Source organism: Myzus persicae, unplaced genomic scaffold (genome assembly GCF_001856785.1).
Source record: "Myzus persicae strain clone G006 unplaced genomic scaffold, MPER_G0061.0, whole genome shotgun sequence".
NCBI lineage: Eukaryota > Metazoa > Arthropoda > Insecta > Hemiptera > Aphididae > Myzus > Myzus persicae.
Window position 1 is genome coordinate 47,463 of NW_019102150.1, and position 27,954 is coordinate 75,416.

General features: G+C 28.8%; 5 protein-coding genes across 12 annotated transcripts in view; 3 read left to right on the top strand and 2 right to left on the bottom strand.

The window, feature by feature from the left end:
• Positions 1-2,934: 2,934 nt before the first annotated feature.
• On the top strand, positions 2,935-7,706 carry LOC111031388. 3 transcript variants are annotated; one of them, XM_022311301.1, is made up of 4 exons: positions 2,935-3,322; positions 3,888-4,060; positions 4,125-4,344; positions 5,475-5,580. In XM_022311301.1, exons 1-3 carry the CDS (start codon positions 3,248-3,250, stop codon positions 4,312-4,314), a joined length of 438 nt encoding a protein of 145 aa, XP_022166993.1. In that variant the 5' UTR covers positions 2,935-3,247; the 3' UTR covers positions 4,315-4,344; positions 5,475-5,580. The 3 variants fall into 3 exon arrangements, with proteins under 3 accessions (XP_022166993.1, XP_022166994.1, XP_022166992.1); XM_022311302.1 differs by lacking the exon at positions 2,935-3,322 and adding an exon at positions 3,551-3,763; XM_022311300.1 differs by lacking the exons at positions 2,935-3,322; positions 3,888-4,060 and adding exons at positions 6,515-6,688; positions 7,179-7,706 and having other exon boundaries at positions 4,231-4,344; positions 5,475-5,944.
• A 2,209-nt stretch (positions 7,707-9,915) lies between these two features.
• LOC111031394 (protein sex-lethal-like) lies at positions 9,916-16,426 on the top strand. Of its 2 annotated transcripts, none has more exons than XR_002604198.1 (5): positions 9,916-10,424; positions 12,486-12,661; positions 12,736-12,849; positions 13,243-13,565; positions 15,829-15,842. XR_002604198.1 is itself a non-coding variant. In XM_022311308.1 (5 exons), the coding sequence occupies exons 1-5, from the start codon at positions 10,290-10,292 to the stop codon at positions 16,032-16,034; spliced, it is 789 nt and encodes a 262-aa protein (XP_022167000.1). In that variant the 5' UTR covers positions 9,916-10,289; the 3' UTR covers positions 16,035-16,426. The 2 variants fall into 2 exon arrangements, 1 of the variants encoding a protein (XP_022167000.1); XM_022311308.1 differs by having other exon boundaries at positions 13,243-13,400; positions 15,829-16,426.
• Positions 16,427-19,183: 2,757 nt separating this feature from the next.
• LOC111031397 (40S ribosomal protein S25) lies at positions 19,184-20,229 on the bottom strand. Its single transcript, XM_022311314.1, has 4 exons — positions 20,094-20,229; positions 19,637-19,729; positions 19,375-19,558; positions 19,184-19,308 (listed from the first exon to the last, which is right to left on the bottom strand). Exons 1-4 carry the CDS (start codon positions 20,094-20,096, stop codon positions 19,238-19,240), a joined length of 351 nt encoding a protein of 116 aa, XP_022167006.1. The 5' UTR covers positions 20,097-20,229; the 3' UTR covers positions 19,184-19,237.
• Positions 20,230-20,397: 168 nt separating this feature from the next.
• On the top strand, positions 20,398-24,485 carry LOC111031396 (NADH dehydrogenase [ubiquinone] 1 alpha subcomplex subunit 9, mitochondrial). Its single transcript, XM_022311312.1, has 8 exons — positions 20,398-20,567; positions 20,628-20,839; positions 20,904-21,197; positions 21,433-21,566; positions 23,019-23,180; positions 23,286-23,478; positions 23,566-23,780; positions 24,228-24,485. The coding sequence occupies exons 1-7, from the start codon at positions 20,528-20,530 to the stop codon at positions 23,764-23,766; spliced, it is 1,236 nt and encodes a 411-aa protein (XP_022167004.1). The 5' UTR covers positions 20,398-20,527; the 3' UTR covers positions 23,767-23,780; positions 24,228-24,485.
• LOC111031395 (protein goliath) overlaps positions 24,080-27,954 on the bottom strand; it is a 48,929-nt gene continuing 45,054 nt past the window's right edge. For 4 of the 5 annotated variants that reach the window (XR_002604200.1, XR_002604199.1, XM_022311311.1 and 1 more), the window contains one exon: positions 24,080-24,288. Coding sequence is in view for 3 of the 5 variants with exons in the window: in XM_022311309.1 (XP_022167001.1) it covers positions 24,224-24,288 (65 nt within the window). In the remaining 2 variants the exon portion in view is untranslated. The remainder of the gene's footprint in view (positions 24,289-27,954) is intronic. The other variant, XM_022311310.1, reaches the window with a different exon arrangement.

Consider the following 27,954-nt stretch of genomic DNA (forward strand, 5'->3'; position numbering starts at 1 on the left):
TAAAATTGCTCCTTCCCCTCTCAAAAACTATAATTATGCCACTGAGGGACTGAGGCACTGAATACTACTATACCTGAGTAATTTGTATATTTGTATAATACTATTATATAGACATATAATTACATATTGCCATTAAAGTAATCTTAAATATTATAAGTAATAGCCAATAAGTATTAGTACGCACCAAAAATATTCTTAAATAGGCAACAACAATATAATGTAAGGTATAGCTAAAAAATGTTATCCTTGCTTTAAATAACTAAATTTTTTAAAAGAATTAATTTTTAAAATTTTTTTCTTAACTAAAAAAATTCAAAAAAAAATTATCAAGTAGTACCCATAATCTATAGACTGCAGTCTAATCTGGTTTAGTGGTTTTAGTTTCTGAGCGGAGCGATGACGTTTCAACTTACAATAATGTATTATTATTTATTTCTGTCTAAACATTTTTTTTAGTAGATAAAAATATTTCGATTTTTATCTTAAGCATTTATTCTGATGGGAAAATGAATATAATAGGTACTTTTTAGAGGTCAAAATTGAAAATTCACAATAATATTTTTATACGCCGGGAAAAAAAAATTATGGAAAAATGGGTTTTGTAATCACAATATTAGTTTTGAAAGAATCGATTTAGTTTTCTTGATATACCTCCCTACTCAATTCAATAACTTTTCGAGTACATACGAGTCCTGGGGCTTTTACAATATTACTAGGATATATGATACACAATTATTAGAGAGAACAATTATTTTTAGTTCTAGTTATACCTATCGTGAACAAAAACAAAAAAACACCAGAAATTAACTAAAATGATAATGTTTTTGTCAGTGGCACGTGTCGTCATAAATCATAATAAAGTAGAGATATGCATAGAAGAAAAAATAATTAAAAAAGCTGAAAATGAGCATATATATTTTTTTAAATCGTTGAAAAAAGCACTTATTCAAATAGGTATCATAATTAATGTGTTGTAGTTAATGTAACATCACATAGGTACCTACACTTCCATAGCACTCTACTAGATTTTGTGCCAAATCATATAAAAATAAGCAAATGTTGTCCAAGCCCTGGTTATTAGTTATTACTTATTAATTATTATGTATAGGTGCTAACTGTTATTAGATAATAGGTACCTACCTTGTAACTTTTTTTTTATTAGATAAAATAGAATATTTACAATCTGTAATTTATATACATACAATAAGTAAATTTGATAATAATAAAAAACAACGTGAATGGCGTGAGGAGGGAGGCCCACCAGTGTGGATACCCTCTAGCTTGGGGGAGAGAGTTTTATTTTTTTCTTAATATTAGTGTAGTCGGGGTTCAGGAGATCACAACACCTTTGTCTTTTTAGTCGACGTGGGGGGTTATTAGGCATGAAGTCACTGGCCAAGTTGGAAATCAATGGATTTGTGTGGTTCGCTGTTTTGGTGTATACATTTTTGAGTAGTTTTTGGCTGTTATAGAGACTGTTTCAATTTTAAGATCCTTATGTAGTGACTAGATAAATTATAGTGAGAGGTTTGGGACTTACCATGGCGCAGATGTTATAAGGTGAAGGGAAATAGACTGGAAGGCTTGTATAGTCCGTATTTGGGAAGGCTTGGCACATCCCCAAATTTGGATGCCGTAGGCCCAGATGGGTTTTAGCATTGATTTGTATATTAGTAATTTATTGTCAATAGAGAATTTGGACTTGAGGATTGGCCGTAAAAGGTAAAGTCTGGTGTTAAGAGTCTTTTTTTTAATTTTGAGGTGTGATAGGTGCCCAAGTTAGACGCTTGTCTAAAATTAGACATAAGTATTTGGTTTGAGTTGTGGTTTGGATTGGATTGTTTTGAAAATAGATTGTAGGAAGAACAGCTTTTCTTAAAGTAAAAGGAATGTGAAAGGATTTGTCTATATTGATTTTTATTCTCCATTTGGTGGACCATTTTGAAATATTATCAAGATGAATTTGGAGGTTTTGGTATGCTGTTGTGGAATCGGAATGGGATGAGAGGATTGCTGTGTCGTCGGCGTAAGTGGCTATCAGTGTGTTTTCGGAGTAGGGAATGTCAGCTGTGTAAATTTTGTAGAAGTCTGGTGATAAATCACTTCCTTGAGGTACTCCTGCTAAGATTTAGAATTGTGATGAGAGATCTTATAACATACAACTATACAAGTAATAAGTCAATATATTGTTATAACTATTGAAATTGTAGGGAGGTCCCCATCTATTTGTGCCTATGATTGTACCGTAGATCGGCATGAATATAGGTTCGTAATATAAATGGTAGCTTATAATTTAATTAATCTATATACTATACATATATATTTTAAAAATTTAAATGTGCATACTTCTGAATAGGCTCAAATAGTCAAATTATATAATAATAGTAGGTATTCGAGATAGTGTCTTTGAATAATATTTTTTTGATTATTTTCCCTAAAACAGGTAACAATAAAGTTAATTATCAATGTGCTATGAATAACTGTTTTTTTAGATGTCTTCAACGGTTTTTTGATAGGGATAAATATAATATACTATTTATACTTATTAGTTATTAGTTTATATCATTACGATAATTCAAAATTGTATACAGTGTCTACAGTTCTACACCAATACCAAAAGACTATAAGAGTATAAGACATTCAAAATTACTTGATTATTAATAATAATCAGGGAGCCTAAGTCCAAGTTCCTCTCAAACTTCAAAGTAAAATATCGATTATTACCGAAATTCAAATCAACCGCCAACATAATAACTCGGTACATTAGTTTTTTTATTGTACTTTGGGATGACACTGATTGCATTTTGGCAAAAATCAGTGAGGTCCAATCAGAGCCAATGTAATAACTTATCAGACCACGGTCTTGGAATAATCCACAGATATATAAACATGTTATATGTATGTTTATATATCTGTGGAATAATCAGACTATCAGAGTTCCAAACTTCCCAGTTCCCATACTCTGATAGTAAGTTGATAGTTTGATTCAGTTTTGAATTATTCCGTGGTATTATTCCCGTCTACTGTCTAGTGTTTATAATTTATATGACTTATGAATTACACAAATCGACTCAAAAATATGTCTAAAATAGGCGCTCAGTTTGACTAAAATGACAAATAATTATAGTAGTAGTTATCTTATATGCTTCTACCGTTTAATCTATAAGTCTGTGGAGGAGTCAAAAGTTTACAGTTAAATATTTTTAAATTTTTTTTAAACCCTCCGTATTAATAAAAATTAAAAATAATGTCTGAACATTTTATGACCCCAGATATAATAGAATGCTCTGATGATGAAAATTATGGGTTTAAACAAAACCAGGTATTTATATAACAAAATATAATTACTTTTTATAAAATAAAATAAATATTTATAGCATAGGCCAGGTTGTGGGTAGTTTAATTTTAACTAAGCAATTAATATTTATTTAATTATTTCATTTTGTATGTAAACTGTAATAAATAATAAGTATTGTGCTGACTTTAATACATTTTAAAATCAAACAAAATAAATATCATCAAATAAACTAATTAAATAAACAGGAAAATAAAAATCCTTAAAACTCTTATTTTCGAGTTTCTGTATTTGATACATAAGTTAATATAATTTTATTTCAAACAAAACAATCAAATTGAAGAATTGTTATACTTTAATTGTATGGTTATTGTAAAATTATAAAATATTGAACATAATTAGTGTATTATCAACAATATCATTGATAACCGTAACCTATGGCAACAAATTTTAAAACAGCCAGATGTGGTAAATACCTTAAAGTTATATAATAATTTAAATATTTATCCAACATTTTAAATTATTTTTACATTTTTTGTATTGCAGGTATTGTTAAATTGTATAACTATTTAAATACATTTTTAATTTGCAGATGAATGAATGTTATCCTGAACCATCTGAAATTTATTCATTGTACAAAACATTAGAATCAGCTAATGTTACATCTTTAAAACTAGAATGGACTTGTCCAGGACGAAGAGAATTAACACCTGATGATAGTCAAGTATCTCAGAGTAGTACTAATGAACTTTGCGATATTGCAGAGTATGATGCTTTTAAATATTTTAACTAATTTATTTAAGATATTATAAAATACATTTTACTATAGATCATTGGATCAATCCGATTTTGATTTTGAAGAAGATATATCACATATGAACTTAAACCGTATGGATGGTAAAAAAGAATTAAAAGGAAGTGCTAAGAAGAAAACTACTAGTTTAGATGCAGTCTTATCAAATATGGCTAGACATCAAAAATTAGATAATATGCTTGATGAAAAATTTGATTCATTATAAAATCATATATATATATATATATCATCTTAGGTAAAGTTAAGCATAAATCTAGATTTACTGCTTAAAAACTAACAATTCTATTGTTTTATGATAAAATTTAGTTAAGCGACAAATTACTGTACTTATTTAGTGTACTTATTATTATTTTTTTGTTAGGGATTAAGTAGGTCTCTGTACTATTTTCACTTAAGAAAATGAGGAGGGTTACCAGGGATTGTTAATAAAGCTAGATTTTTTATAAGTTCGTTTGAATGAGAGTTAAGGTGTAGGTGGAATCGTTTGTTATAAATGTCTGTCTCTTCCTGAATTGTTTTCATGTGTAGGTCTTTATGCAGGGAGTGATTTGATACATAATATGGTGGAGAATTGGTAATTTTTCTTAGTTTTTTATTTTGGAACCGTTGAATTTTATTTAGATTAGACATTTTTGCATTTCCCCATAGCTGTAAGCCGTATGTCTAAATTGACTTTAGGAGAGATTTGTAAAGAAGTAGTTTAGTATTTAGTTTTGAGTGTTTGTTGTTGACGATTAGAGTTTTGAGCATTTGTAAGCGGGAGTTTAATTGTGATGTTTTGGCTTTGATATAGCGAGCCCAGGTAAGACGGTGAACAAGAGTTAGCCCGAGATATTTAACGTTCGGGAATGAGGGGATCTGAGTACCAAAAAGTGATACTTCTGGGCATGGTGCTAATTTAAGTGTAAATGTAGTATGTACTGATTTGGCTTGGTGTATTTTAAAATGCCACTTTTTATACCAATCTTCCATTCATGAAAGATGGTTTTGTAGGTTTTTGCTAGCTGTAATAGGATCTGGACGGGATGATATTATGACTTTAAACATTATCCAAATTATAAAACAAAAAACAACAATAATTATGCTTGATTTAAAATAATTAAATCATTTGTTGTCAAATAGCTAAGTAAAATGTAAAAAAAAAATTGGTACATTTTAATTTAATAATAATAATATTTTAGAACAATTTAATATTAACCGTCAAATTTCATATAAATATATATTTTTTTTAAAACATAAAAATTGTTAATTTAACTATAGTTTATATTTATTTTTATTTCTTCACAATATTTAAAAAGTGAAAGAAATTATTTAGAATTAGGATTTAAATAATTTACATATCCAATTTAAAAAAATATGTTTTAGATTTGTTGCAGCTGACATAATATATTAAACTAGAGTTATGGGAGTCCAAGGATATTCTATAGCATCCGACTTAAACACAAGAAAAAGTCGTCTGGGGTGCTCTGTGTGTAAAAAAAAAATCAATAATGATACACAGATTGAACATTTTTCATCAAAACCCTGGATTGATAAAAAACAAATAAAAAACAATGTTTCTGAAAAAAAATTAAAAAATTGTGAATATATTAAATTAGCGCCAACCGTAGTATTAAGTCCTAAAATTAGTGAATGTTATTGTAATCATATGAAACAAACAAAAACTGAATCCTTTCCAAAATTAATATGTTCAAAGAGGTTTACAACACCACAATTGACAGATGTTGACGAAAAGTGGTTGAATGAAATTATTGAATTTAGACGTCAAAATTGGTTTGATTGTCATGCTGATTCATTTATTGATGGCATTTCTCTTCAAAATGTTATTCCTTTAAGTAAGTATATTAGTCACGCATACTAGATTTACTTTGCTTAAATTGTTGAATATAAATGTATTAAAAATATAGTATTATATTATGTTATAATACTATTGATACCTACTTTATTACTATTCATTATACTTTTACCAAGTATATTTATTGGCAAGATCTAGATTCTGAGAGCAGTGATTTTACAAAGATGTTTTTTACAAAAAATGTTCTTTTGTCTGTCATCATCTCTTGGAGGTGCTTGAAACTTTTAAAGTACAAAATATATTATTATATTTTATAGTTTTATACATATTGATATTTGAATGCAATGTTTTCACAAAAACAATTTCATCGGTTGTATTATTATTATTAAATAAATTTACTTAAATAGCAACATAAATAAATCATTATCATTTAATGATTCGTTTTTCACATCCAATAATTTATTATTAAATATAAATTCACAAAAACACATGCATTTCAGTGACAGTCGTAACACCTAATGTGAAGCAGATTGCTACCCACTTGTTCACTTTTAAAAAAAATATTATTTGTCTTCATCAATATATGATTAAATTAAAATTATGATTGCAGATATTTTTAATGAACACAAACTAAATTGTAACCATCAAAATAATTCAATATCATTAACTTCTACTGATGGTAATGAATTAAAAACTGAAAATCCATTTGTATATTTGGAAAATACTACTGCAGTTGAAAAACACCTAAATGTTCAAAAAAAAACTTATGTTTCTAAATTTGCTGGTAATAAATCAAAATTACATAAATATTTAATTAAGAGTTACTCACTCCAACCTTAACCTTATGTTGTATCTATGTTATAAATAGACAACACAAAAATCTGAGTTCAGCAGTTCCAATTTTATGTTCTTATTACCTATTAGAGTGAATTGACCAATTAGTGAGCGAAATGAGAATTTTACATTATAATATATTGAATACCTACTCATAACTTGTTTAAACATTAAAATATAAAAACCCAACAAGACAATACAGAAAATGTTCTTTCTTTTAAGTTTGATGATGAAAGCTAAGAACACAAAATTGGAACTACCGAAGTTATATTTTGGTGGTGTGTTTTAGTAAGACAACAATAACACATGCATCATGTTGGTATGTTTTCTTGACTTGTGTAATAACAATGATTTTATGTACTTAGATGGTGTAAGGTAACACTATGATATTATGTTTAATTTAAATTATATTTATGTTTTATAAAATTATATATCTTTAGAGAAAAAAAAAAAAAATCCAAATGCAGTTTATAAACCTTGGATACCACCATCATCAACATTATCGACAGTTCATTACACATTTTAATTTCTCGATTTAATTTTTAAATAATAATATATTGCACTTGAATTTTTTTTTTTGTTAGATAATAAACTAATTATTGTTAAGATTACCTATGAATATATTATTATTATTATTTTTTATTTAATATATTAAAATGTCTCAGCATACAAGATGCTATTACAAGTATAAACATTAATATATTATTATACAACTCTGTAAACACTACATTATCATTGTATAGGTATTACTTATTTTTGTATTTACACTAAGAAAAAACATTATTTTGCATCAAATATTTTTGTGTAAGTATACAACAATGTTATGTATGTTTACATAATATAATTATTATTGTGCAATAACTAGGTATTTCGAATTTGTATGGATAAATTATTTTAGTTTTAGTATTACAATTTAATAAAAGATATATATAGTAATAAAATGTAATGATAATTAATCTCAAGTATTTTCATTTTAAGCATCAAATAAATTATCTTGTGAATGGTAAAAAATAATTGTATTAAAATATCCTTAATTTAGAATAAATTGTGTATTTTCTTCATGTATATTATATTATTAGTAATAATTAAAAATGTGTACAAATTTGAAGTTTTAATGTTAATTGTTATTGAGTTATATATTTGACAACTTAGCTATCGCAGTCAACACCCACGAAAATACCTTTTACCAACTAGACAATGTTATGAATCTTAAATTTGAAAAAAGGTGGGTCAGGTGAAAGGCAATTAATTAAATTTGTATTTTAACATGATTTTACATTTCCGTAGTGGACCAACGCCGCATAAGGAGCAGAGTCGAAGGGTAATACAGAACCACCTGATACCACAACAATATCAACAAATACATCATTGTGTATCTAACACACTTTCAAGAGCCGCCACGCCGGGGATGGGTTAGGTTATACTTATTGTTCTGTGGTTGGAGCGACCACTGTCTAGTGTTCAAGTGTCGAAACTCGAAAGACACTGGAATCTGCTGTATGCCCCCCCCTCCCCGATGTTTTAGTTTGTATGTGTCTATAGCATACTCTATGGTCTATAGAAACAAATAAACAACACTTCATTTTCATATCTATGCTATGCATGATAAACGTTGTGAAAGATGAAGATAGCAGTTACTTGGTTATATTATTTACTCAATGGGTTATAGTTACAATGGTACAATACGAGTATACAACTATTATTAGGCACCTGTCCTGCTGCTTAGATGGTTTTGTGATACGATAGGTATTAGGTAGTCATTTTTTATTTTTAAAAAACTATTCAAGCGTAACAGCTATAATAATCAGTAATCAGGCATAATGTGCCCAGAAAAATAAAAAAAATTAAGGTATTTAAATGTTTTAAATAAACATACAATACTCTTAGTTTGTTCTGGAGTATTCATGAAAAATGTTTGTAATATGTTAACATTACATTTGGCCGTCAAGGGACCGGGAGAGCATCAAAATAATAGTTAGCACTGCCATTATTGCGATTAGCCCCGATAATGGTGTTCCACATTAAAATTTCTATTTTTATCTATAAATTAAAATATTTAGTCGTGTGATAAATAGTAAATACAAATGTAAAGCGTCTATACAAGTTTTAGAACAACAATTTTATGGCACGTTAAGCCCTAGGTTATAATACAACTATTTTATTAAAAAAAAACAATCGTAAAAACGTCACTTTGGCTGTGGCAACGCATTAACGACCAATGTGCAACAACCACCTATATCATACTAATGGCCAGTGCCGTCGGTCATAAATTAAACTTTAATTCATCCAAGAATATGTGACCACCGAAAGCTGATGACTATACACCGGACAGTGAATATTCAGACGTAGCCATTGGCCGACCGATAGTCGGCACTCGGAATCGTCATGAATGTTCTGTTCCTCTGTCTACGGTGGTATGATAAAATATGAAATAGTTCGTCAAGTTCCGCGGTACCATCCTGTCACTACCGAATCACTGAAGCAGGGTCCTCTGCCCAGTGAATCACTGCTTGGCTTTCACCGCAGCCCGGCACTAGCAGTAGGCGCCATTCGGACCGGTCAGCCGACTTGGCCGTCGACAACCGTGATTCGTTTTATCTTTTTTTACGGACACGACTCGCGGGTGGCGAACAGCTCTAGAAGGACAATATTATTGGAAGTTGCCAAGTTGAAGTGGTCACTGATGGTCAGTCAGTGCCCAGTGGCACAGTACAGTTGTAGTCAGATAGATCATAGATCACTAGATCAGGAAGACTCCGAAGACAGGACGGAAGTCGCCAGTCGGTAGTGCTATTGTTCCACGGTGACGGTAGTGCCCCGTGGCCCCCATGCCACCGTTCGGCGGTTCGCCGTCCGTGTGTATCTTTATAGTATTTGGTTGTAGTGGCTGCTGGTCGCGCCGTTGGCACCACTGCGCTAGCGTAGCTCTATCGATCCGCGCCCCGCCTCCGCCTTCCCAACCCGTCGGACCCGCACTCCCCGTCATCACCACCCGGTTCGTGTAGCCAAGCTGCCAAGCTCTTAGCTCACTACATATGAGTATCGAGTGTTGTTAATCTATCGGCAGTTTTCCCGTGTGCGTTTCTTGTTATTTTTTTTTCCACTTTTTTCCACACACTATTCCCCCCTCATGCACTTCCTACCGTCATAATCCGTTGTGTCCGCCGCCGCCGCGCGAATCTCCAACCATTGCCCCTCGAAAACAAAACCGTTTCGTCGCGCGCACGACAACCAACGCCGTCACCCTCATCATCCCCGATAAAGGTCTGTTGTCGTCGTCGTTGTCGTCGCCGCCACCTGTGAAGCAGGACCATAGTAATAGCAGCAGTAGAAGCAGCAGCAGCAGCGGCAGTAGCACTGGTTGTATCAACAACAATACCTACAACAACAACAATAACAACAACAACAACAGCGACAATAACAGTACCACCAGTAGCCGTCGCCACCGCCGCCTCCTCCTCCGTACGCCGTACACGATTAACGCCGTGCCGAGCTCAGCAACGGCATCAGCACCAATAACGACGACAGCAGTGCACACAACGAACGTCGAAATGGAGCCACAAGACACGAGCATGACGAACCTGATAATCAACTATCTGCCACAGTCGATGACCGATAAAAAACTACACCAAATGTTCACCCAGATCGGACAGATCGAAGCGTGCCGGGTGATGAAAGACGTCAAAGTGAGTTTCTACCATCATAGTGTTGTGGTCCTCAGGTTTTACCGAAAGTTGAGCCCGCAATTTGGCTACAACGTTTAAACTAGTACCTAGACTTACGCGCAGAACATTAAACCGATAGGTAGTTATAAAATGATCTAGATAGGTGTATTATTTTATTTCATGGGTGGTCATAGGTATTTCTTCAGAATCCCATTTGTTCAACATTTATTGATTAAGTAAGATATTAAGTTGCGTACCTATCGGCATTATGAACTTTAACACATTTATTCCAACTCAACATTGACAATTTGATATTTTCTTCGTTTAAGAACTGAATAGATAAACCTTAATGTATTTATCTGATATAAGTAGGTAGGTACCCTAGGTTTTGCCTTTTAACAGACTTGACTTCTATTTTAATGTTTTAAATTTATTTTGCTTTATATTGTTATAGAACATAAATGCAGTTTAGCTCCCAAACAATTTTTTGGAATTTTTTTTTAAGATATGTGTTTTTCCTCGGTTTTTCGTGATTAATAATTTGATGGTATTTTCATAAATAGTCACTCAAACTTCATTTAGAAGTTACGGTCAAAAAACTTCAAATGCTTATTTTTTTAAAAAAATTTTGTTTTTGAGTTATAATTTGAAATTTGAAAAATTTATATTTTTGGAAATGTTAATATTAATATGATGCTCAACATTTTTGTGAAATATTTATGTCCATTTTAATAAAATTGTGAATTAACCACGTAACACTTGATTATAAAGTTATTTCAAACATTTGCGTATTTAAGTAACTCATAGGTAGGTAATTGATGAATTTTAAATTACCTAATTAATTTCACCATGTCCCCAGTCCCTTGACCCCATAATTTCAAAAAATAAATTTTGAGTTAGGTACCTACTTAAATATAATATACAAATATTTGGAATAACTTGATAATTAAGTTTTACATGGTTTATTAACAATAACATATCAAGTAAGTATGATAAGTAAATTCTAATTCAACCAAAATGTAGAGCATATAAATAGTATCATTTCCAAAAGTTTAAATTTTTGTTATTTTTAAACTAAAAAACATAAGTTTTTGGAAAATTGAGAATTTTGAAGATTTTTTGAAAGTATCATCAAAAACTTAAGCATTTTGAAAATTACAATTTCCAAAAATAGTTAAACTGTAATTGTTCCTTGTTCTAGAAATCATTTACAATAATGTGGAATTATTGTTTTAAACTTTATGGTACTTCCTAGTTGATGAATTTAATTATGTAGGTATTTTAACATAAATATTGATATAATATTTTTGTTGAAAATTATTTTTATTATCAGCTTAAAATAAATCGATATTATTTTAGTTCACGTCAAAAGTAAATATATGTATTAAATACTTATTGATTTATAAATTATAGGTTTCTTAGGAAAGGATTAAATATTATTATTCAATTTTACCTTATTTTCATGAGTTGAGCCCTGTAGATATCTAAGTCCCGTAAATAATTTAAATGAAAAACATTAGTCTTTAAAATACATTCCTATTACCTGCATATAAATTATAGAGCATGGACTATGGAATAGATTCATATTGATTACATTATCGTTCAGAGATAATGCTAATACAATTTGACAGTTATAATACCTAATATAGTAATATCTTGGTAATATCCATGCCAATTTCATAATGATTTATATTAAATTGATAGAAGGCACCTATTATTAATTATACCTAATATTTACTTATCTATTTATGTACTTAAGATCAAAATTATTAAAAAAATTATACTATATATTTTAATTGTTACTGTTTGAACTATTTTACAGCTAATTAATTGCCACTTTGATTTAACATAGGTACAAATAGATTTCTAATTATTATTTGATAGATTATGTTAATACTTATATTAGTAGGTACCTTTCAAAGAAAAACAATTTAAAAACTAGAAATATTTTAGAACTGTTAGAAAGGTACCTAGGTATATTATTACAATAAAACACTCATTTGCTGACTACAATTTAAGTGTTTAATTAAATAATAAAGTCTATTATCTATACTCCTATTAAATTAGTATTATATTTTTTAGACTGGCTATAGTTTTGGTTTTGGTTTTGTCAACTTTGTTCGCCCTGAAGATGCTTCTAGAGCTATTGAAGTGATGAATGGTCTCCAAGTTGAGAATAAACGTTTAAAAGTATCTTATGCTCGACCTGCTGGAGAAGACATCAAAGATACAAACCTTTATGTTCAAAATTTACCAAGGTAAAAAGAAAATAATGTTCTTACGTTAATTTTTATACCTAGTTAATTTATACATATTTTGAAAATAATTTTAGATCAATAACAGAAAGAGAACTTGAAGATTTATTTGCTCCTTATGGTCAAATTGTTCAAAAAAATATCCTTAAAGACAAATACAGTGGACTTCCCAGAGGAGTAGCTTTTGTTCGGTAAGATACTGCATTACTTAGTTTATAATATGTATTATATAAGTATTAACTTAAACAAAAAAAAAAGTAACTAGCAAATAATATAAAGAATCCTAGTTTCAGAGTGTACTCATCTCGCTTTGTCCTATCGGCATAGAATATTGTTGTATTTACTTTTATCAAAAGAACTTAATACTTCATAGAACATTAAAATATGACTTGGTTCTTAATATTCCACTGATAATTAAAAAAATTCCTTTTGAATAAAAAAAAAACTAATCACAGAAATTAACATTAAAAATCAATTTATTCCTTAATTTGCTCAATATTTACAACTGGCTTATGTAAATTTATTTTATATCAAGTGGATATTATTACATGTACATTATATATATTTTTTCTTTCATATAATAGCTATAACAAAAAAGAAGATGCCCAAAAAGCAATTATTCAACTAAATGGTGTTTTGTTGGAGGGATGCACAGAGCATCTATCAGTTAAAATAGCAGAGGAACATGGCAAACAGAAAGCAGCTTATTTGGCCGGTCTGCAAACTGGTTTAGCGCACAGAGGTACAAATGACACCCTCACATACTTAAGCTACTAGATAACAAAACAAAAAAGAAAAAAACCTAAAAATTCCCCCCAATCAATAATCTGTTTCAATGTCTTCGAAGTTACATGTCATAGATCAGAAACAAAATGTAATACCTTGAATTCTGGCTCATCGGTTTTCTGTAAGTATCATCAATTGTATCTAAACATAGGCCTATTATGATACATTAAAATGTATGGTAATTATTTATATTTGGATAACTATCAGTTATTTAGTCTATTCTGTGACAAGCTTATAGTTTTGTTAAATCTATTAAATACAAATAATAGTTGACAAGTATTTATTGCATGTAAATGCTGTAAAAATATTCATGAATAATTTAAAACACTACTTTAATATCTAACGAGCAAATTTTGTATTGAACAAGAGTATATACAATATAAATTATTACTAATGAACTATTATGTAACTTAATATCATTAAGAAGAGTTTTTAAGTTATACTTATTTTAAATTTTTGCATATATATTTTTGTTATTTTATTATTATATATTATATTGATTAGCAAAAGTTCTTATTGTAACTGTAAGTATTCTGTTTCTCTGATATTTAATTTAACGATTTGGATTAAATAAAATTGATAATCTTACCTAATATGTACATTTGTTTTCTATCATCTATTTAATATTTATATCATGCATATTACAGTGTTGTATGTGATTAATCAACTGTTAAAAATTATAGTACAATATAATATAATATATAAAAAAATATTAAGCATTTCATATATTATTTTTTATATTAAGCTTTTTTGAGATATTTCTTGACAATCGGTTAAACTTTTTTATTTAAGTATATTTAGTATTTATATTATTTTTATAGCTAAATTATTTAAATTTTATTTCTAGTTGTTAGGTTTTTAATTATTTACGTATTATATGTGCCAAACTTCAATAACTGTTTACCTTTTCAATATTTTATCAATGTTTCATGATAAATATTTTTAATATTATCAAAATACAAATTATTAAAAAGTGGATATTTAATATTTTTTGTAAAAAATGTAGTTATTTCTAGATAGTTATCACATATAACACTTCTGACGACTGTTATTTTGTGTGTTATATTTTAGTTAAGGAGTTGAATCTCAAATTTTTTTAAAATACTTGTCTAAATATATTTTAAAAGAGCAAAACATAAATACGTAATGCATAATACGTAATACTTAAAATGTAATGGGTGTTGGTATAAAAGTTCAACTTTTAAACAAATTGTTATTCAAAATAAAAAAATGTTAAATTAAAAATAGTTAGAAATACTTTTCCATCCTCTTATACTCTGCATTTCAATGTTATATGAACTACGGTTTTTTATCATAATAAGTAGTCTGGAATCATACAGTTTAAAGAATGCAAGTGAGATGAAAAATTCGAGTTCATTTTTTATAAAGCTGTGAAAAAGTACCCAATCATATTGTTAATGAATTGAGTATTATGGAGAGGATATATTTGAAGAATCTAGGAAAATAAGGCAATTTAAAAAAAAAAAAATGATAAAAAGGTATAAAAAGGTGATATAGGTATCTAACTAATAAAATTAGGTAAATTGTGGCTGTTGTCTTTAAAATTGAAAAGCATTGAATTTGCCAACATTTGCTTAATTGATTACAATATTATAAAACAAATCTAATAATTGGAAAATAAGAAAATAATGATGTAATTTGTACATTCTTTATTTAGTCGAGTATTTTTATGTACATTCAATATTTTGGGTAATAAAAGAGGTGGTAGTTTTTGAGCAGTTGTTTTTTGGTAGTACAGGGTTGAGGCACAAAATAATCTCATACAAGTTTTCATTACTTACTTAATTGAACTCTTTTCAAAAATCCAAAAGTAAAATTACTGCTTAAAATTGTATTTCAATTAAATTAACTTGTTTTTCAAATTTAATATTTAAAGAAACAAATTTATCGTGTTTTTTTCTATTGCTTTATTTGCACAATCATTTTTTCCAAAATATTATTAAAAATATTGTTATCTGAATTGTATTATTTATTATGTTTTTGTTTCATATAAATGGTCACTGAAGTTACATTTTACTCAATGAATACAAATCATTTAAATTATTTGTATTTTTAGTTTAAAACATAAGCTTATATCTCATAAATTTGTAGTTGCACTTTTTACTTTTTGCTACAAGTATTTGGTGACTATTCTTTTAACTAGCTTTTTACTTTAAAAAATATTGAACATCATGTCTTCAAGTACTGTCAACTCATATCTTATTGTACTCCCCACACCCTTGAACCTTATTTTCAATTGCTTCATAGTTTTTTGCATTTCGGTATAAAGGTTTTTTTTTTTTTATTATTTAATATTTGTTGTTTGTCAGTCAACTTTTAACACCCGTATTTGTTTACTAATATTTTTTCTTTTGTATGTTTAGGGGCTAAAAATCCACAAAACATGCACCAATTAATCAGAGCTAATCATGCTATTGACAAGTATCCCAATCCATTGTTGCAGCATTTTGAAAGACATACTATTGGTGCTATGCACCAAGATAGGTCTAGTTACCGTCATACATCAGTCGGGTTGTTTCCATCGCCACTTAGCTACAATGTCGGCATCGGTAATGGGAATATGTATTGATATAAAATCGATAACACCTTTGTACACATTTTTAGGTTTTTTTCTTTTTAATGTAAATTAAATTAATATATATAAATATATATATCCAATCTCCATAATTTAAAATTGCTCGATACATTTATGAAATGAAAACAAAAAAAAATTGTTGTAGATTTCTTCTATATTTAGTCTAGAAATTGTATTGTAAATAATTTCAAGTAACAAATAAAGTTTATGTTATGATTCTTTGGAATATTGAAAAAAACTCATAACTTTAATTTTGATATTATTATTATCCTTTTATATAATAATTAATAATATTAATTAGTCTAAAATATAAGTATGCATGTGTGCCTATATTTCATGTTTTTCTACTGTAATATTTTTTAAATAAAATAACTTGTCTGTATATACAATACCGATCACTGGAGTCTTTAAATACTAATATTGTCCACACAATTTATAAAAAAAAATCTTTGAATTAATATATATTTTTCTTTTTTCTATGTTGTTAATATGTTAGAATTTTTTTTTTCGTTCATGAAATATAATATAAATTAATTTATGTGTAATTAAAAGTTAAAATGTTTTTTTTTTTTTTTGATTGATTTACAAGCTGTGTTGGGTATTTTTCTTTTTTCAAGCACAGTAGAATAATTTGAAGTTAATTTATAGTCTATACATTTTAGAATTAAGTTGTAAGATTAAATAAATACACAGGGAGGATACATATCTAGCTAAATAATAATTATTTAAGTCATATAAAAGAAACGTGTCATACACAATTATAAAAATCAAATTGACTGCTGCCCGGTTTGATGTGCAGACCAACCTGTTTTTCATACATCGTTAGATGACACTGTTGAGTATTTTTTATTTGTGATGGTTTACCTAATGCTTATATTGTTTTATATAAAATATATTTATGTTAAGAAGCAAATTACATATAAATTATTGAAAGTAGCCATCACTTATTTTGAGAGTACCAGATTGTAAAAATGTTTTGTATTTGTAATTCTAAGAATTACATAATATAATAAACAAAAGAAAATCTTAAATCTTAATATGGCAGGTAGAAACCATTACATTATTTGTTTGTCATGTAAAACTACAACTCATTTACAAACTGCTGTTATTTAAAAAATAATGAATATTATGTATTGAATTAGTATCACATTATCCACTTCTATTATAGTGGTGACGAAATAGATTGGTATCACAGGTTTCTAATACTATAATATGAGTAAAACGAATACGAAAAAATTGAATCTTGTCTGTCATGTTTTGGGTCAGAAAAATTGTAATGGCTACAAATTGATAACTTATTAGATGAGATGATGTACCAAAATACCAATGATACATACACTATTTACAGATCCTTGTCAATTTAACAACCATGAAATATAGCGATCAAAATAGATACTAGTGATTCTTAAATAGCTGATTAAACGGCAAAATATAAATTTATTGTTTTAATTATTTTATTTTAAGTAATTTACAATCCATAATCCATACAACATTATCTGCAATCAGCAAATCTGATATTGAATGGTGGTAAGAGACAGGAGAATTTAACCTTTTGGGGGCAGGCACTCAACAGCACCACACGGCCATGTACATTTTAAGTATCATGGGGGGTTTTTTTTTTTAAATTATTATTTAAGTAGGTCTTTAGGCCACTGTCCTTAGTCTTCTACGTACAAAATGTATTTACAATAATTTTAAGACGTTGTTGTACCCATATTTATGAAGTACTATCTATTAAAAAAAACAACCAGTAGAAACCGTTTATAATGACGTTCAAGGGACCAAAGAAAATAGGTCATAATGGCCGGTTGTCATTATAACCAAAGTGACTATTAAAAAAATTGTAACTTTAATACATATTAATATTATTATAATTTATTTATGCAATGTATAATATAGAAAAAAAGTAAAGATAAAAACATTTAATTATATACATATTTTAATTAATTAATAATTCATTGTTTAAATAAAAATCAAGTTCTATTTTTTTTCTAGTTCTTTAAAATTTATCTTTGGACTCATGTTATTCAGATCCAAATTACAAATTTTGCTATTTTTCCAATATTACCAAAAATAAACGTCATAATAATCAAACAAATCAGTACATACAATATAAGAGTTTTGGCAGGACCTTTAATCTAAAGTCATTACACCCAATATGTCACTACAACCTGTATTATAAATGGTTTTTGTACTTGCTTTAAAATTTAAATATGTGAATTCACACAATACTAAAAGTAATAGAGTAAATTATATTTCTTTGTATCTACAATTTGCTAGTACTTGTTAATGAGACAAATATAAAACATTAGGTTATGATATCCTCTTGAAAAACAAATATTAATGTTAGTAATTCTAGTATATGATATTATGGAAGAATTCTGAATAAATATTATAAAAAAAAAATACACATCGTTAAAAATAACAATATTACATATAATATTGTCATCTATTGATTAAGTTATTGTTAAAATATTTAATAATTAATGACTAAATACTTCTGCTGATATACAGTAAAATGTGAATAAGGAGTATTAAGTTTTCTTTCAAGTCCTAAGTAAAGTAAGTAAGGCTTCAAATTTATGGCATTAATTTAAAGTCAAATATGTATATTATACATAGTATAAAATTAAAATAATTAACACATTTTTAAGTTGACCGGAATTATACAATGTACTTTATAATATAAAAATTAAAAATAATTACGCCCATCTTATAATGCTATAGAAACAATTGAAACAAAATTGTATGTTTGAATATTATGGAATTTTACATAAATTAGTTTTTACACATTGTGGAATTTGATTAATGTAGATGAATGTTACCCTATTGTTTCTAAAATAATACTGCAATATACTTGTTTTTAAATTTTAATTTTGTCATAATACCACAGCCTCGATGTATTTACCCAAAAAATAATTATTGTGTAATTTTTTATTAAAGAATACACTGAGCAAAATATTTTTGAATGAATGAGTGAAGGCTTATAAGTAGTGTTCTAGTTAATTAAACTTAAAACCAAAAATTTAAATGTGTTCAAACATTGACATTATGTTGAACAGGTGTTATATATTTATACTAATTTAAAATTTAACCTTAACTAATAAATTACCTTAATAATCTTAAATAAACCAAAACTAGAATTTGTTGTATTATTTTTATATATTTAATAAAATAATTATTTTACAAAAACATCCTTATTCGTCTCCCTTAGTTACCCTCGTGTAGATTACTTGGGCATGGTGTTGTATTACTTGCTTGATAAGACCTGCATAAATATATTTATAAATCAGACAAATATGTTCACTACAGATTCAATGTTATCTCCACTCACCTTTTTGGCATAGCTCATCTAAAGCTTTCCTTGCCAATGATCCACGGACCTTCAAACGTTCACTGACAACAGACGGGGTAATGAGTTTGTACGATGGAACTTCTTTTAACAGTTTGTCGTATGATACCTTGTCGAATAGAACTTGGTTGTTCAACTTGTCACGAACTTTACCTTTGGACCACTTCTGCTCTCAAAAAAGTTAAATAACATTTAAAACATAACCTTAATCGTGATTACAATCAGCATTGATTGGAAAACTGACCTTCTTTTTGGCTTTGCCACCGGATCCTCCTTCTTTCTTTTTTTGGGTTTTCTGGGGCTGCTTGGACGAGCCCTTTGTGTCCTTCTTGGGCGGCTAAAATATAAATTAGAAACATGGTTAGCCGAACATCCAGCATTTACCCAAATACATCGGTTCCCTAACGAAATACATCACAATTAAGCAGTATTAGTATCACGCCGATAAATGTGGCAATCAATGCACGTACAACGAAGTTGAACGAAAAATCGAGTAGTTGGTGATGAAATAATTGACGTAAAAACGAATATCGTTGCAAATTGAATACACGTCAAAAACGTAAAAGCCACATGGTTTTAGGGAGCGATGTTGGCAAGCGCCGATCGCTGATGTGCGATCAAACTACGCGAACCATAGATCAGCAAGGAAGAAGCATGTCCGATTGTCTATATATAATGTAATAATAACAAAAAACACTTACCATATTTCGTTAGAATAGACCTGAAAAAAATAATGAAGTCGAGCTGAACGCGCCGACAAACCGTGTTTTATTTCACCAGAAAGAATCGAAAACACGACGTGACGGACGTCGGGCGACAGGGAAACAAAATCTACAGTGTTCCCAACGTACTCTTCAGTGTTGCTAGAATGACGATATTTGTTAGTTTTTCGCGTGCCATTGGTAGTACCACTGGTGCAGTTCCTTTTGCAGTTATCAGTAATTATTTTGTCCTACCAACAACAGCTGTTAGAAAAATTCAATTTCGTTATCAGTTATCACGTTATTGGAATAATTTTCTAAAGGTGTTACATAGTACGTACTCTTAAGTCTGAGAAATTGAGTAAATTTTCTTACTCGAGGAATGTTTTACTGACTTCGACCGTACTTCTAAACCGTGCTAATCGCGTGCAAACATGTCCGTGCACGTGTTCAGCAACAACGTGAAGGTTCTCAGTACGTATTGCTACAAAATCATGGTAAATTGGAATGCGTGTACAAAGTTTGGTTTTGCAGGGAACCGGAGTTTGTCATTGGCTGTCTGCTCGTCTTCGCACTATAGCACCGAATCTTCTGAACCCCATGTCATCAAGAATCCGTCGCTGTCTCAACTGAAGAGGGGTACTGGTGGTCGGTCGAGTTTCAATGGGGTGGTGGCCACCGTTTTTGGAGCGACTGGACTCTTAGGTGGTAATCTCATCAACAAATTGGGCAAGATCGGGACACAGGTAATTTTGTTTTCAGTCCATTGATATTGATGTCGTTATTTATTCAAATGCAATGTGGGGACAGTTGATTATTCCATACCGAGGAGATGCCTACTTCATAAGGGAGTTGAAACTTGCTGGCGATCTGGGTCAAGTTTTATTTCAACCTTATCACTTGCAAGATGAAGAATCTATCAGGAAAGCGGTAAAATACTCGAATGTTGTCATTAATTTAGTGGGACGTGATTGGGAAACAAAAAATTTCAAATTCAACGATGTCCATGTTGAAGGAGCAAAACGCATTGCACGCATAAGTCGTGAAATGGGTGTTAAACGATTGATTCATGTATCTGCACTTAACGTTGATCCATTGCCAGCTGTAAGTTATTATTTCATTTTTACAAATACATCTACTAAATTTCTGTTTATTTTCTATTAATAATTTATACCTAGGTATTATATTATTATACTTTATTTTACAGAAATAAAAGAAATATAATATCATTATTTCCATTGCCCTATGGTTTTTTTTAGCTATTAATATATTTATAATTATAATAATATTATAGTTAGTTGTATTATAAATGGTAATAAATTGTTATTCATTGTCTTAGCCTATCTATCTGAAAAAAGGATCAGGATTTTTAGCATCTAAAAAAGTTGGCGAACAAGCAGTACGTGATGAGTTCCCTGATGCTACTATTTTCCGTCCATCTGACATTTATGGTCAAGGGGACAGATTTTTATTGTAAGTGCCTCATACTATTATCAGTCATTACTCATTAACTCAATACTAAATTTTTACTTTTAACTTTTATTTTAATACTGACATTTAAAATAATTTTTGAGGTTCAATTATTTTTGTATTCAAAATAACTTAAGTAGGTAATATGGAATCGTATAAAAATATTTAATTGAAATACCTACACATCTGCAGTCATGATGAAATGTTTTGGTTTTATTCCTTAATTATTTAAAACTGTGAGTTGCACTTTATAAAAGTACTAATATTAAGCTATTTTGTAATTGTGATATCCATAATGTTAAATTCCGCGTACATTTTAACAGTAAAAAAATAGTCATATTTGGTAATAACAATTATTTTCTTTAAGTAAATATTATTTTTCACCAAATAAATATATTCCACTTAGTGTCTAAAAGTCAATGGTTGTTTTATATCTAAATATGTTATTTTCATAAACCGATAAGTAATTTTACCACTGCTATTCATTTCTGTTTTAAATTCTTAGATTTTTATATTTTTTCACTTTAATTTTATTTTCAGCCATGTTAACTAATAAATATGTATTGCATTTTTTTAAAAACTATTTATCCTCTACAACAGGTTAACAGCACCATTACCACATCTAAGATAAAAACCTTCAAACAAAAAAAACCCATTCACAAGACATCTAACCAAAATCAAAATCCGATCTTGAAACTTAAACCAAAAATTAAGAATTTAAAAATCCAAACCAAATTAATTAAAATATAAATGATTTTTTAACCATGTCAAACTCTGCCCTAAAGTTAACTAAATGCTTGGATTTGTTATTTTAATAGAGCTCATTTGCCTTCAATGACAATTTAAAACCTATCCTACTCATGCTCCATGTATTGTTTATCCTATAAGAGAATATACCAGTTCTAAATACTTTTTTCTCTTTACACTACTCACTATCTAGTACCTATGCCTTTATGTGGGAGATGTGCACTGTCAAATGGAAACCAGTCGTTGTCTGGTATATTCTCTTTTGGAATATAGTATAGTCTATGATTTGTCTTCTAATCAATTATTATATTCAATAAAATTTGATATAAAATAGCAGTATAAGTGATAATGGTATAATTAGTAATTACTTGTTCAATCCATTTATTCTTATGGTAGGAGTTAGAATCATTACAATTTTTTTCCCATTATTTTTTTATATAATTTTTACTTTTATTTTAGATAAAATATATTGTAATAAACAATGTGTTTGAGGATTATAGATAGTATTTTTTCAATTATTTTATATTTCAGTCAGAAATACCAACATTTGAATGATTTTTCTAATAGAAAAAGATGTTTAAGTTTTCTGGTTTTCTTGTCAATAAATTATTATATTAACATATTAAAATAGATAGTTATTATTAATTGTATGATATAAATATTTATTGTATTATACTTTAAAGAAAATTTGAAAAATATTTTTTTTAGGATGTACAGTCACGCATGGCGTCGTAGTCGCCAGCAAATTGTTTTATGGAAGAAAGGAGAACAAACAGTTAAACAACCTGTTGCAGTATCTGATGTGGCATACGGCATTGTGAACGCTATGCTTGATCATTCAACAGCAGGGAAAATCTATCAAGCTGTGGGGTATGTCAATTGAGATTACCTGAATAATATAAATATAATAAATACGTATATAAATAGTAATTGCAATATTATTTAATGACTTAAAAAAAATTCAAAAATGTCTAGGCCAACTCCTTATATGTTATCCGATTTGATCGATTGGATGTTTGCAGTTTTACGCCGTACTAATGAATTTAACTTTGATTATAAACGTACTGGTATCCTGGAAAATCCTCAATATCTAATCAAAATGTGGTTGACAGACAAACTCTGTCCCAGTTGGCCTCCAGGTTATGTTACCTCTGAGCGTTTTGAAAGAGTAAATAGTTTTGTAAAATTATGCTTGTGAATAAATTTATTTTTGATCGATTACAAAGGTGATATGAATAATATGTATATGTTATAGGAGTTTGTAAGTGATATACTTGATGAAAGGTTGCCTACGTTGGAAGATCTAGGTGTTAAACTTACCAAGACAGAAGAGAATATACCTTTTGAGCTTAAATTTTTAAGAGCTTTCCAGTCATACATGGATACAATTGGTGAATTTGAAACGCCTGCTCCTCCACCAGCTTACATAGCACCACCGAAGCGTACTTTCACATAAATCGTTAAAATTAGGTATGGAAGATGAAATAATTAGTATTTGTTAAAATTGAATACTCATAAATATAACATTTTAATAAATTGTATAATTGTTTTTATTTACAAACTTTAAATTCTTGACATTTATTTTTATCTTAATAGTAAATATTAAATAATATAATAACATAATTATACATTTTTATCTATAAAATAGTTACAAAAAGTACCGTTCACGTTTAAATCCAGTCATTATCAGAGAACTATATTATATTATAGGAATACTGACTAGGTATATTCATACGGTTTAAATAACTTAAACTGAAAAGTCAATTTCATTAAATTATATAATATATATTTTTTTTTGTACCTAATCCTAATCTCTATAACAATAAGACTTGAACAGAAGATACATTCTATTACAAAGTTTAAGTCATCTTAATGGCTAGTATCACATCGTTCTGAATCGTTGTTTTGATGTTTCAGAAACCATCTGAAGAACGCGTCTGTCGCAGTGGACCTAGTCGGCTGTGCCACCAATCAGAGTCTAAAAAAGAAAAAACAAATATTAATTATGTTAGAATAAAATCAACATTTTGTCAAACAAAAAATAAAACCAAAAAAAAAAAAATTGTATAATGTATATTTCGTTTTTAATAAATGTTTGTGTTCAAATAATGTGTACACCAAACATCTTAACTGTAGGAGTGTTAAAAATAAAAATATGGTACTTAGATTTATAAACAAATAATTTTCTGAACTTTTTTCCCAGTTGGATTATTTATTTGGTAATGCAGATTTTTTTTTGGATGGGGGGATGTTATGATACTGGTATTTTATTTTTATAAAACATAATTGATACTGAATAAGATATTTGTACACACTATGTTGTTCAGTATTATGCCATTATAGCTAGGTACTAATTAATAATTATTTATATTTGTTGAAATATATTAAACACAATTTTTGTTACTTATCTACCCACATATTAAATCCATGAAAAACAATTAGTATCATCATAATCCATAGCAGAGGTTCCCAAACTATGGGTTGCAATTATATTTTTTATATTGCAGAATATTTAATATTAGATTACTATAAATATATACATAAATATACTATACAAACAAAGAAAATGTATACCTTATGTATAAATACAAGAGTCGAACATAATATTATGTCATATACGATATACTCATATTATGATACAATAGTTTATAGTATATAGTATTAATTATATTCTAGTAGGTAACTATATGTTTCTATTATCGTTCATTTATTCCTTTTCACTGAAAAAAAGAAATGGTGATTAGTTAATAAGTGATTAGTGGGTTGCCAAAATTTAAAAATTTTCCAAAATGGGTTGTGTGCACATTGAAAAATTTCTGATCTATAAATATAATATTAATATTGCAGCTACTTATCTATTGTAGTATAATAACATTGCTGAATTACCTATCTATTTAATATGTTTGTCTATACAATATTGTCTATATTATATAATAACGACCAGGTATTAACCAACTTGAAGCTGGCAGTCAATAATTGAAGTTTTAGCTTATGTGGTGCCAGTATTTTATTTGTTAACAAACAAAAATAAATCTACTGTAGGAAGAAAAAAATTGTTGAAAAACCAACTCCTATGTCTACAAGAGTTAGATGTTTTTTAAAATGTCAACATAATATCGATAGTTCAAAAATACAACATTAACATAAAAAAAATTAATAATAAATTAAAATGCACGTCCACGTATCTGCCTATCGAAAAAAACCTTGTTGTATTATCGATTAAAATACTATAAGAATTATTCATTCAAAATAATTTTAAAATACAATTACCAACCTACCTATAGTCGTTTAAATATTAATGCAAGTATATTACCTATGAAGTTAATTAATGATTACAAATAAAGAGAGAAGCGCGTAATATTATTATTTGAGAAGAAAAAATCAAAACGTAAAAAGAAAAAAAAATTTTTAATTTTTCCTTATTCATATTATGTAATTCATATTGTAGTCATATACCTACGAGCTTATATGTGTAGGCTCTCTTGTCATAGCAGGTGTGTACATATATATATAGGTGTAAAAATATCTGTTTATTGAACTAACAGCGGCCGAACTTCTTATGGTAGCAGCAACCAACGGAATTTTTGAATACCTTCCTAGCATAGATTTACTTAATTTGTCATCACATTAAAAATGATCAATTCGGTGGTTATAATTTTACCATTAGATACCCTTCCGCTGTTCAATCATTGTACGAGAGTAGGTCCAACAGGACTAGTGATAAATGTATAGAGCTACAGTAAAACGAAAACAGGAAACCATACCTAAACATGGACGTATCTATATCTAATGGTTTTTTAACATAAAAACAAAGATTATGAGAGGTTTTGATAAGTTTTAAAGAGTTGTAGGTACAATGTCAGAACTATAATAGGTACGTTTGATTATTGCCGTACAATGATACAAACGATAGCATTGTTAAAAAAAAAACACGTTTTCGTGTTTCATCTGTTGTGATGACTTATGGAATGGTCGGAGTTACAACTCTATTTTAAGAGAAAAGGAAAACAATGTAGGTACAAATCTGTGTCTTGTTATAGACACGAAAACGACGATAAAAATAATATTCACCACACTTCATGAAACATGATAAAATAAATACTACCTACATACTTACATTTGACATGTAGTAAAACGCACTTATAGGAAGTACCTATATAGGTACAATCGTATGTTATACGTATTAGGTAGGTATATTTGCGTAAGCTCACCTACGAGTGCTCAACATAAATAAACAAATACACTGACAATATTATACTCGAGCGATTATGAGTTAAGACCCTCTATTTGTACGTAATTTTTCCGACAACAGTTGTGGTCGAAAAAGGGTTACATGCCACTTGGTATTTATTTATTAATTTTTATTTTTTTTTCATTCAAATCGGGCCAGTTAAGAGCGCCCACGACGCTCGACTACAGTACGTCTAGACGGGATCCGTGCAGTAGTATAAGCCGATAGGAAATCGGAAGTAGGAAGTTCAGTTGCCGGGAGTTTTGCGAGGACCGCGAACCGCGTTTCCGTCGACCGCGGTCACGACCTTGTTAGCGGTAACGCACCTATATAATAATAATTGCTGTACTTCGAAGTACCAATACAACGCCATGTTAGCGAGCTGCGGTTAAACAGACACCCGCGTTATATTATAAATTATAATTATGGGGGTTCCGGCCCGGAGTCAATGTCTTCCGAGGCCCCTATTATATGCGTTGGTAAAATACATAAAATACTTTGCCATCGTGTAGACCGTGTATTACACAGTACATCAGTCGTAGTAACGTACTAAAAAACCGCGTAGAACGGTGTGAATACAAGGCTCTAGGTGCAAAATATGTCCATCTATCATTTTGAACATTTCGCTGTGTTTGGAAACTAAATAATATACGTAAGAGTGAAACGTCTCCATGGTCTATACGATATTAATGTATTTGTTGTGCATGATGACTGAGATTGTAATTTCTCGTTAAAATATAGATAGGTACCCATTCAATTTCGTCGAAATCAAAATTTCAAAATCTATAAAAAAAAAAATGAATGTTCTTATGTATTTTTGATATTTTTAGAATTCCAAGAGAGCCTTGTATTACATTTTCCAGTATTTTGACTGGGAATAAAATCTTTATCAACTTTTAAAGATAAAAAAACTAAACAAATTCGAACGTTTCAAATTCCTGTAAACAGCTTAACATTAGTTTAAATATTCTTAAAAGTGTATAAAAATAATAACTGTAAGAGGTAGTGGAATGTTTAACGGAAATCGTTTGAAGATATAATATAAGGTTTAAGGTTTCATGTAGGTAAGTTAAAATCGTGAATATCCAATGTCGTCAAAATTTGAACTTCAAACACTCGTAAAAAATGTTTGTTAAGCTTTTAATTTTAATTCAAATAAAAACTCAAATTTTAAAATGTTCGCGATCCTGTTAAAATTTGAACTAAGAATTTACCTAATACGTATATAATCGATATTTTCAAATTGCTGTTAGACTAACGTGAATAATGTTGTATTTAAAATTCAAGCAATATGATACATTTTTTTCTTAAAAATTTCACAATATCCTACTACAATGCACTGTACTACAATTACCACTCTGTGTTATTGATAATGAGCTTAAAAAGGGCGCAATAATAATCAATCGTCATACT

Coding starts and splice junctions, on each gene's coding strand:
- LOC111031396 (XM_022311312.1), top strand. CDS start 20,528: ATGTCCGTGCACGTGTTCAGCAACAACGTGAAGGTTCTCA. Junction 20,840..20,903: donor TGGGCAAGATCGGGACACAG/GTAATTTTGTTT, acceptor ATGTGGGGACAG/TTGATTATTCCATACCGAGG. Junction 23,181..23,285: donor AAAATCTATCAAGCTGTGGG/GTATGTCAATTG, acceptor AAAAATGTCTAG/GCCAACTCCTTATATGTTAT.
- LOC111031397 (XM_022311314.1), bottom strand. Junction 19,559..19,636: donor GTGGCAAAGCCAAAAAGAAG/GTCAGTTTTCCA, acceptor TTTTGAGAGCAG/AAGTGGTCCAAAGGTAAAGT. Junction 19,309..19,374: donor AGATGAGCTATGCCAAAAAG/GTGAGTGGAGAT, acceptor ATATTTATGCAG/GTCTTATCAAGCAAGTAATA.
- LOC111031388 (XM_022311300.1), top strand. CDS start 5,512: ATGGGAGTCCAAGGATATTCTATAGCATCCGACTTAAACACAAGAAAA. Junction 5,945..6,514: donor TCAAAATGTTATTCCTTTAA/GTAAGTATATTA, acceptor TTATGATTGCAG/ATATTTTTAATGAACACAAA. Junction 6,689..7,178: donor TTATGTTTCTAAATTTGCTG/GTAATAAATCAA, acceptor ATATATCTTTAG/AGAAAAAAAAAAAAAATCCA.
- LOC111031394 (XM_022311308.1), top strand. CDS start 10,290: ATGGAGCCACAAGACACGAGCATGACGAACCTGATAATCAACTATCTG. Junction 12,662..12,735: donor TATGTTCAAAATTTACCAAG/GTAAAAAGAAAA, acceptor AAATAATTTTAG/ATCAATAACAGAAAGAGAAC. Junction 12,850..13,242: donor AGAGGAGTAGCTTTTGTTCG/GTAAGATACTGC, acceptor TTCATATAATAG/CTATAACAAAAAAGAAGATG.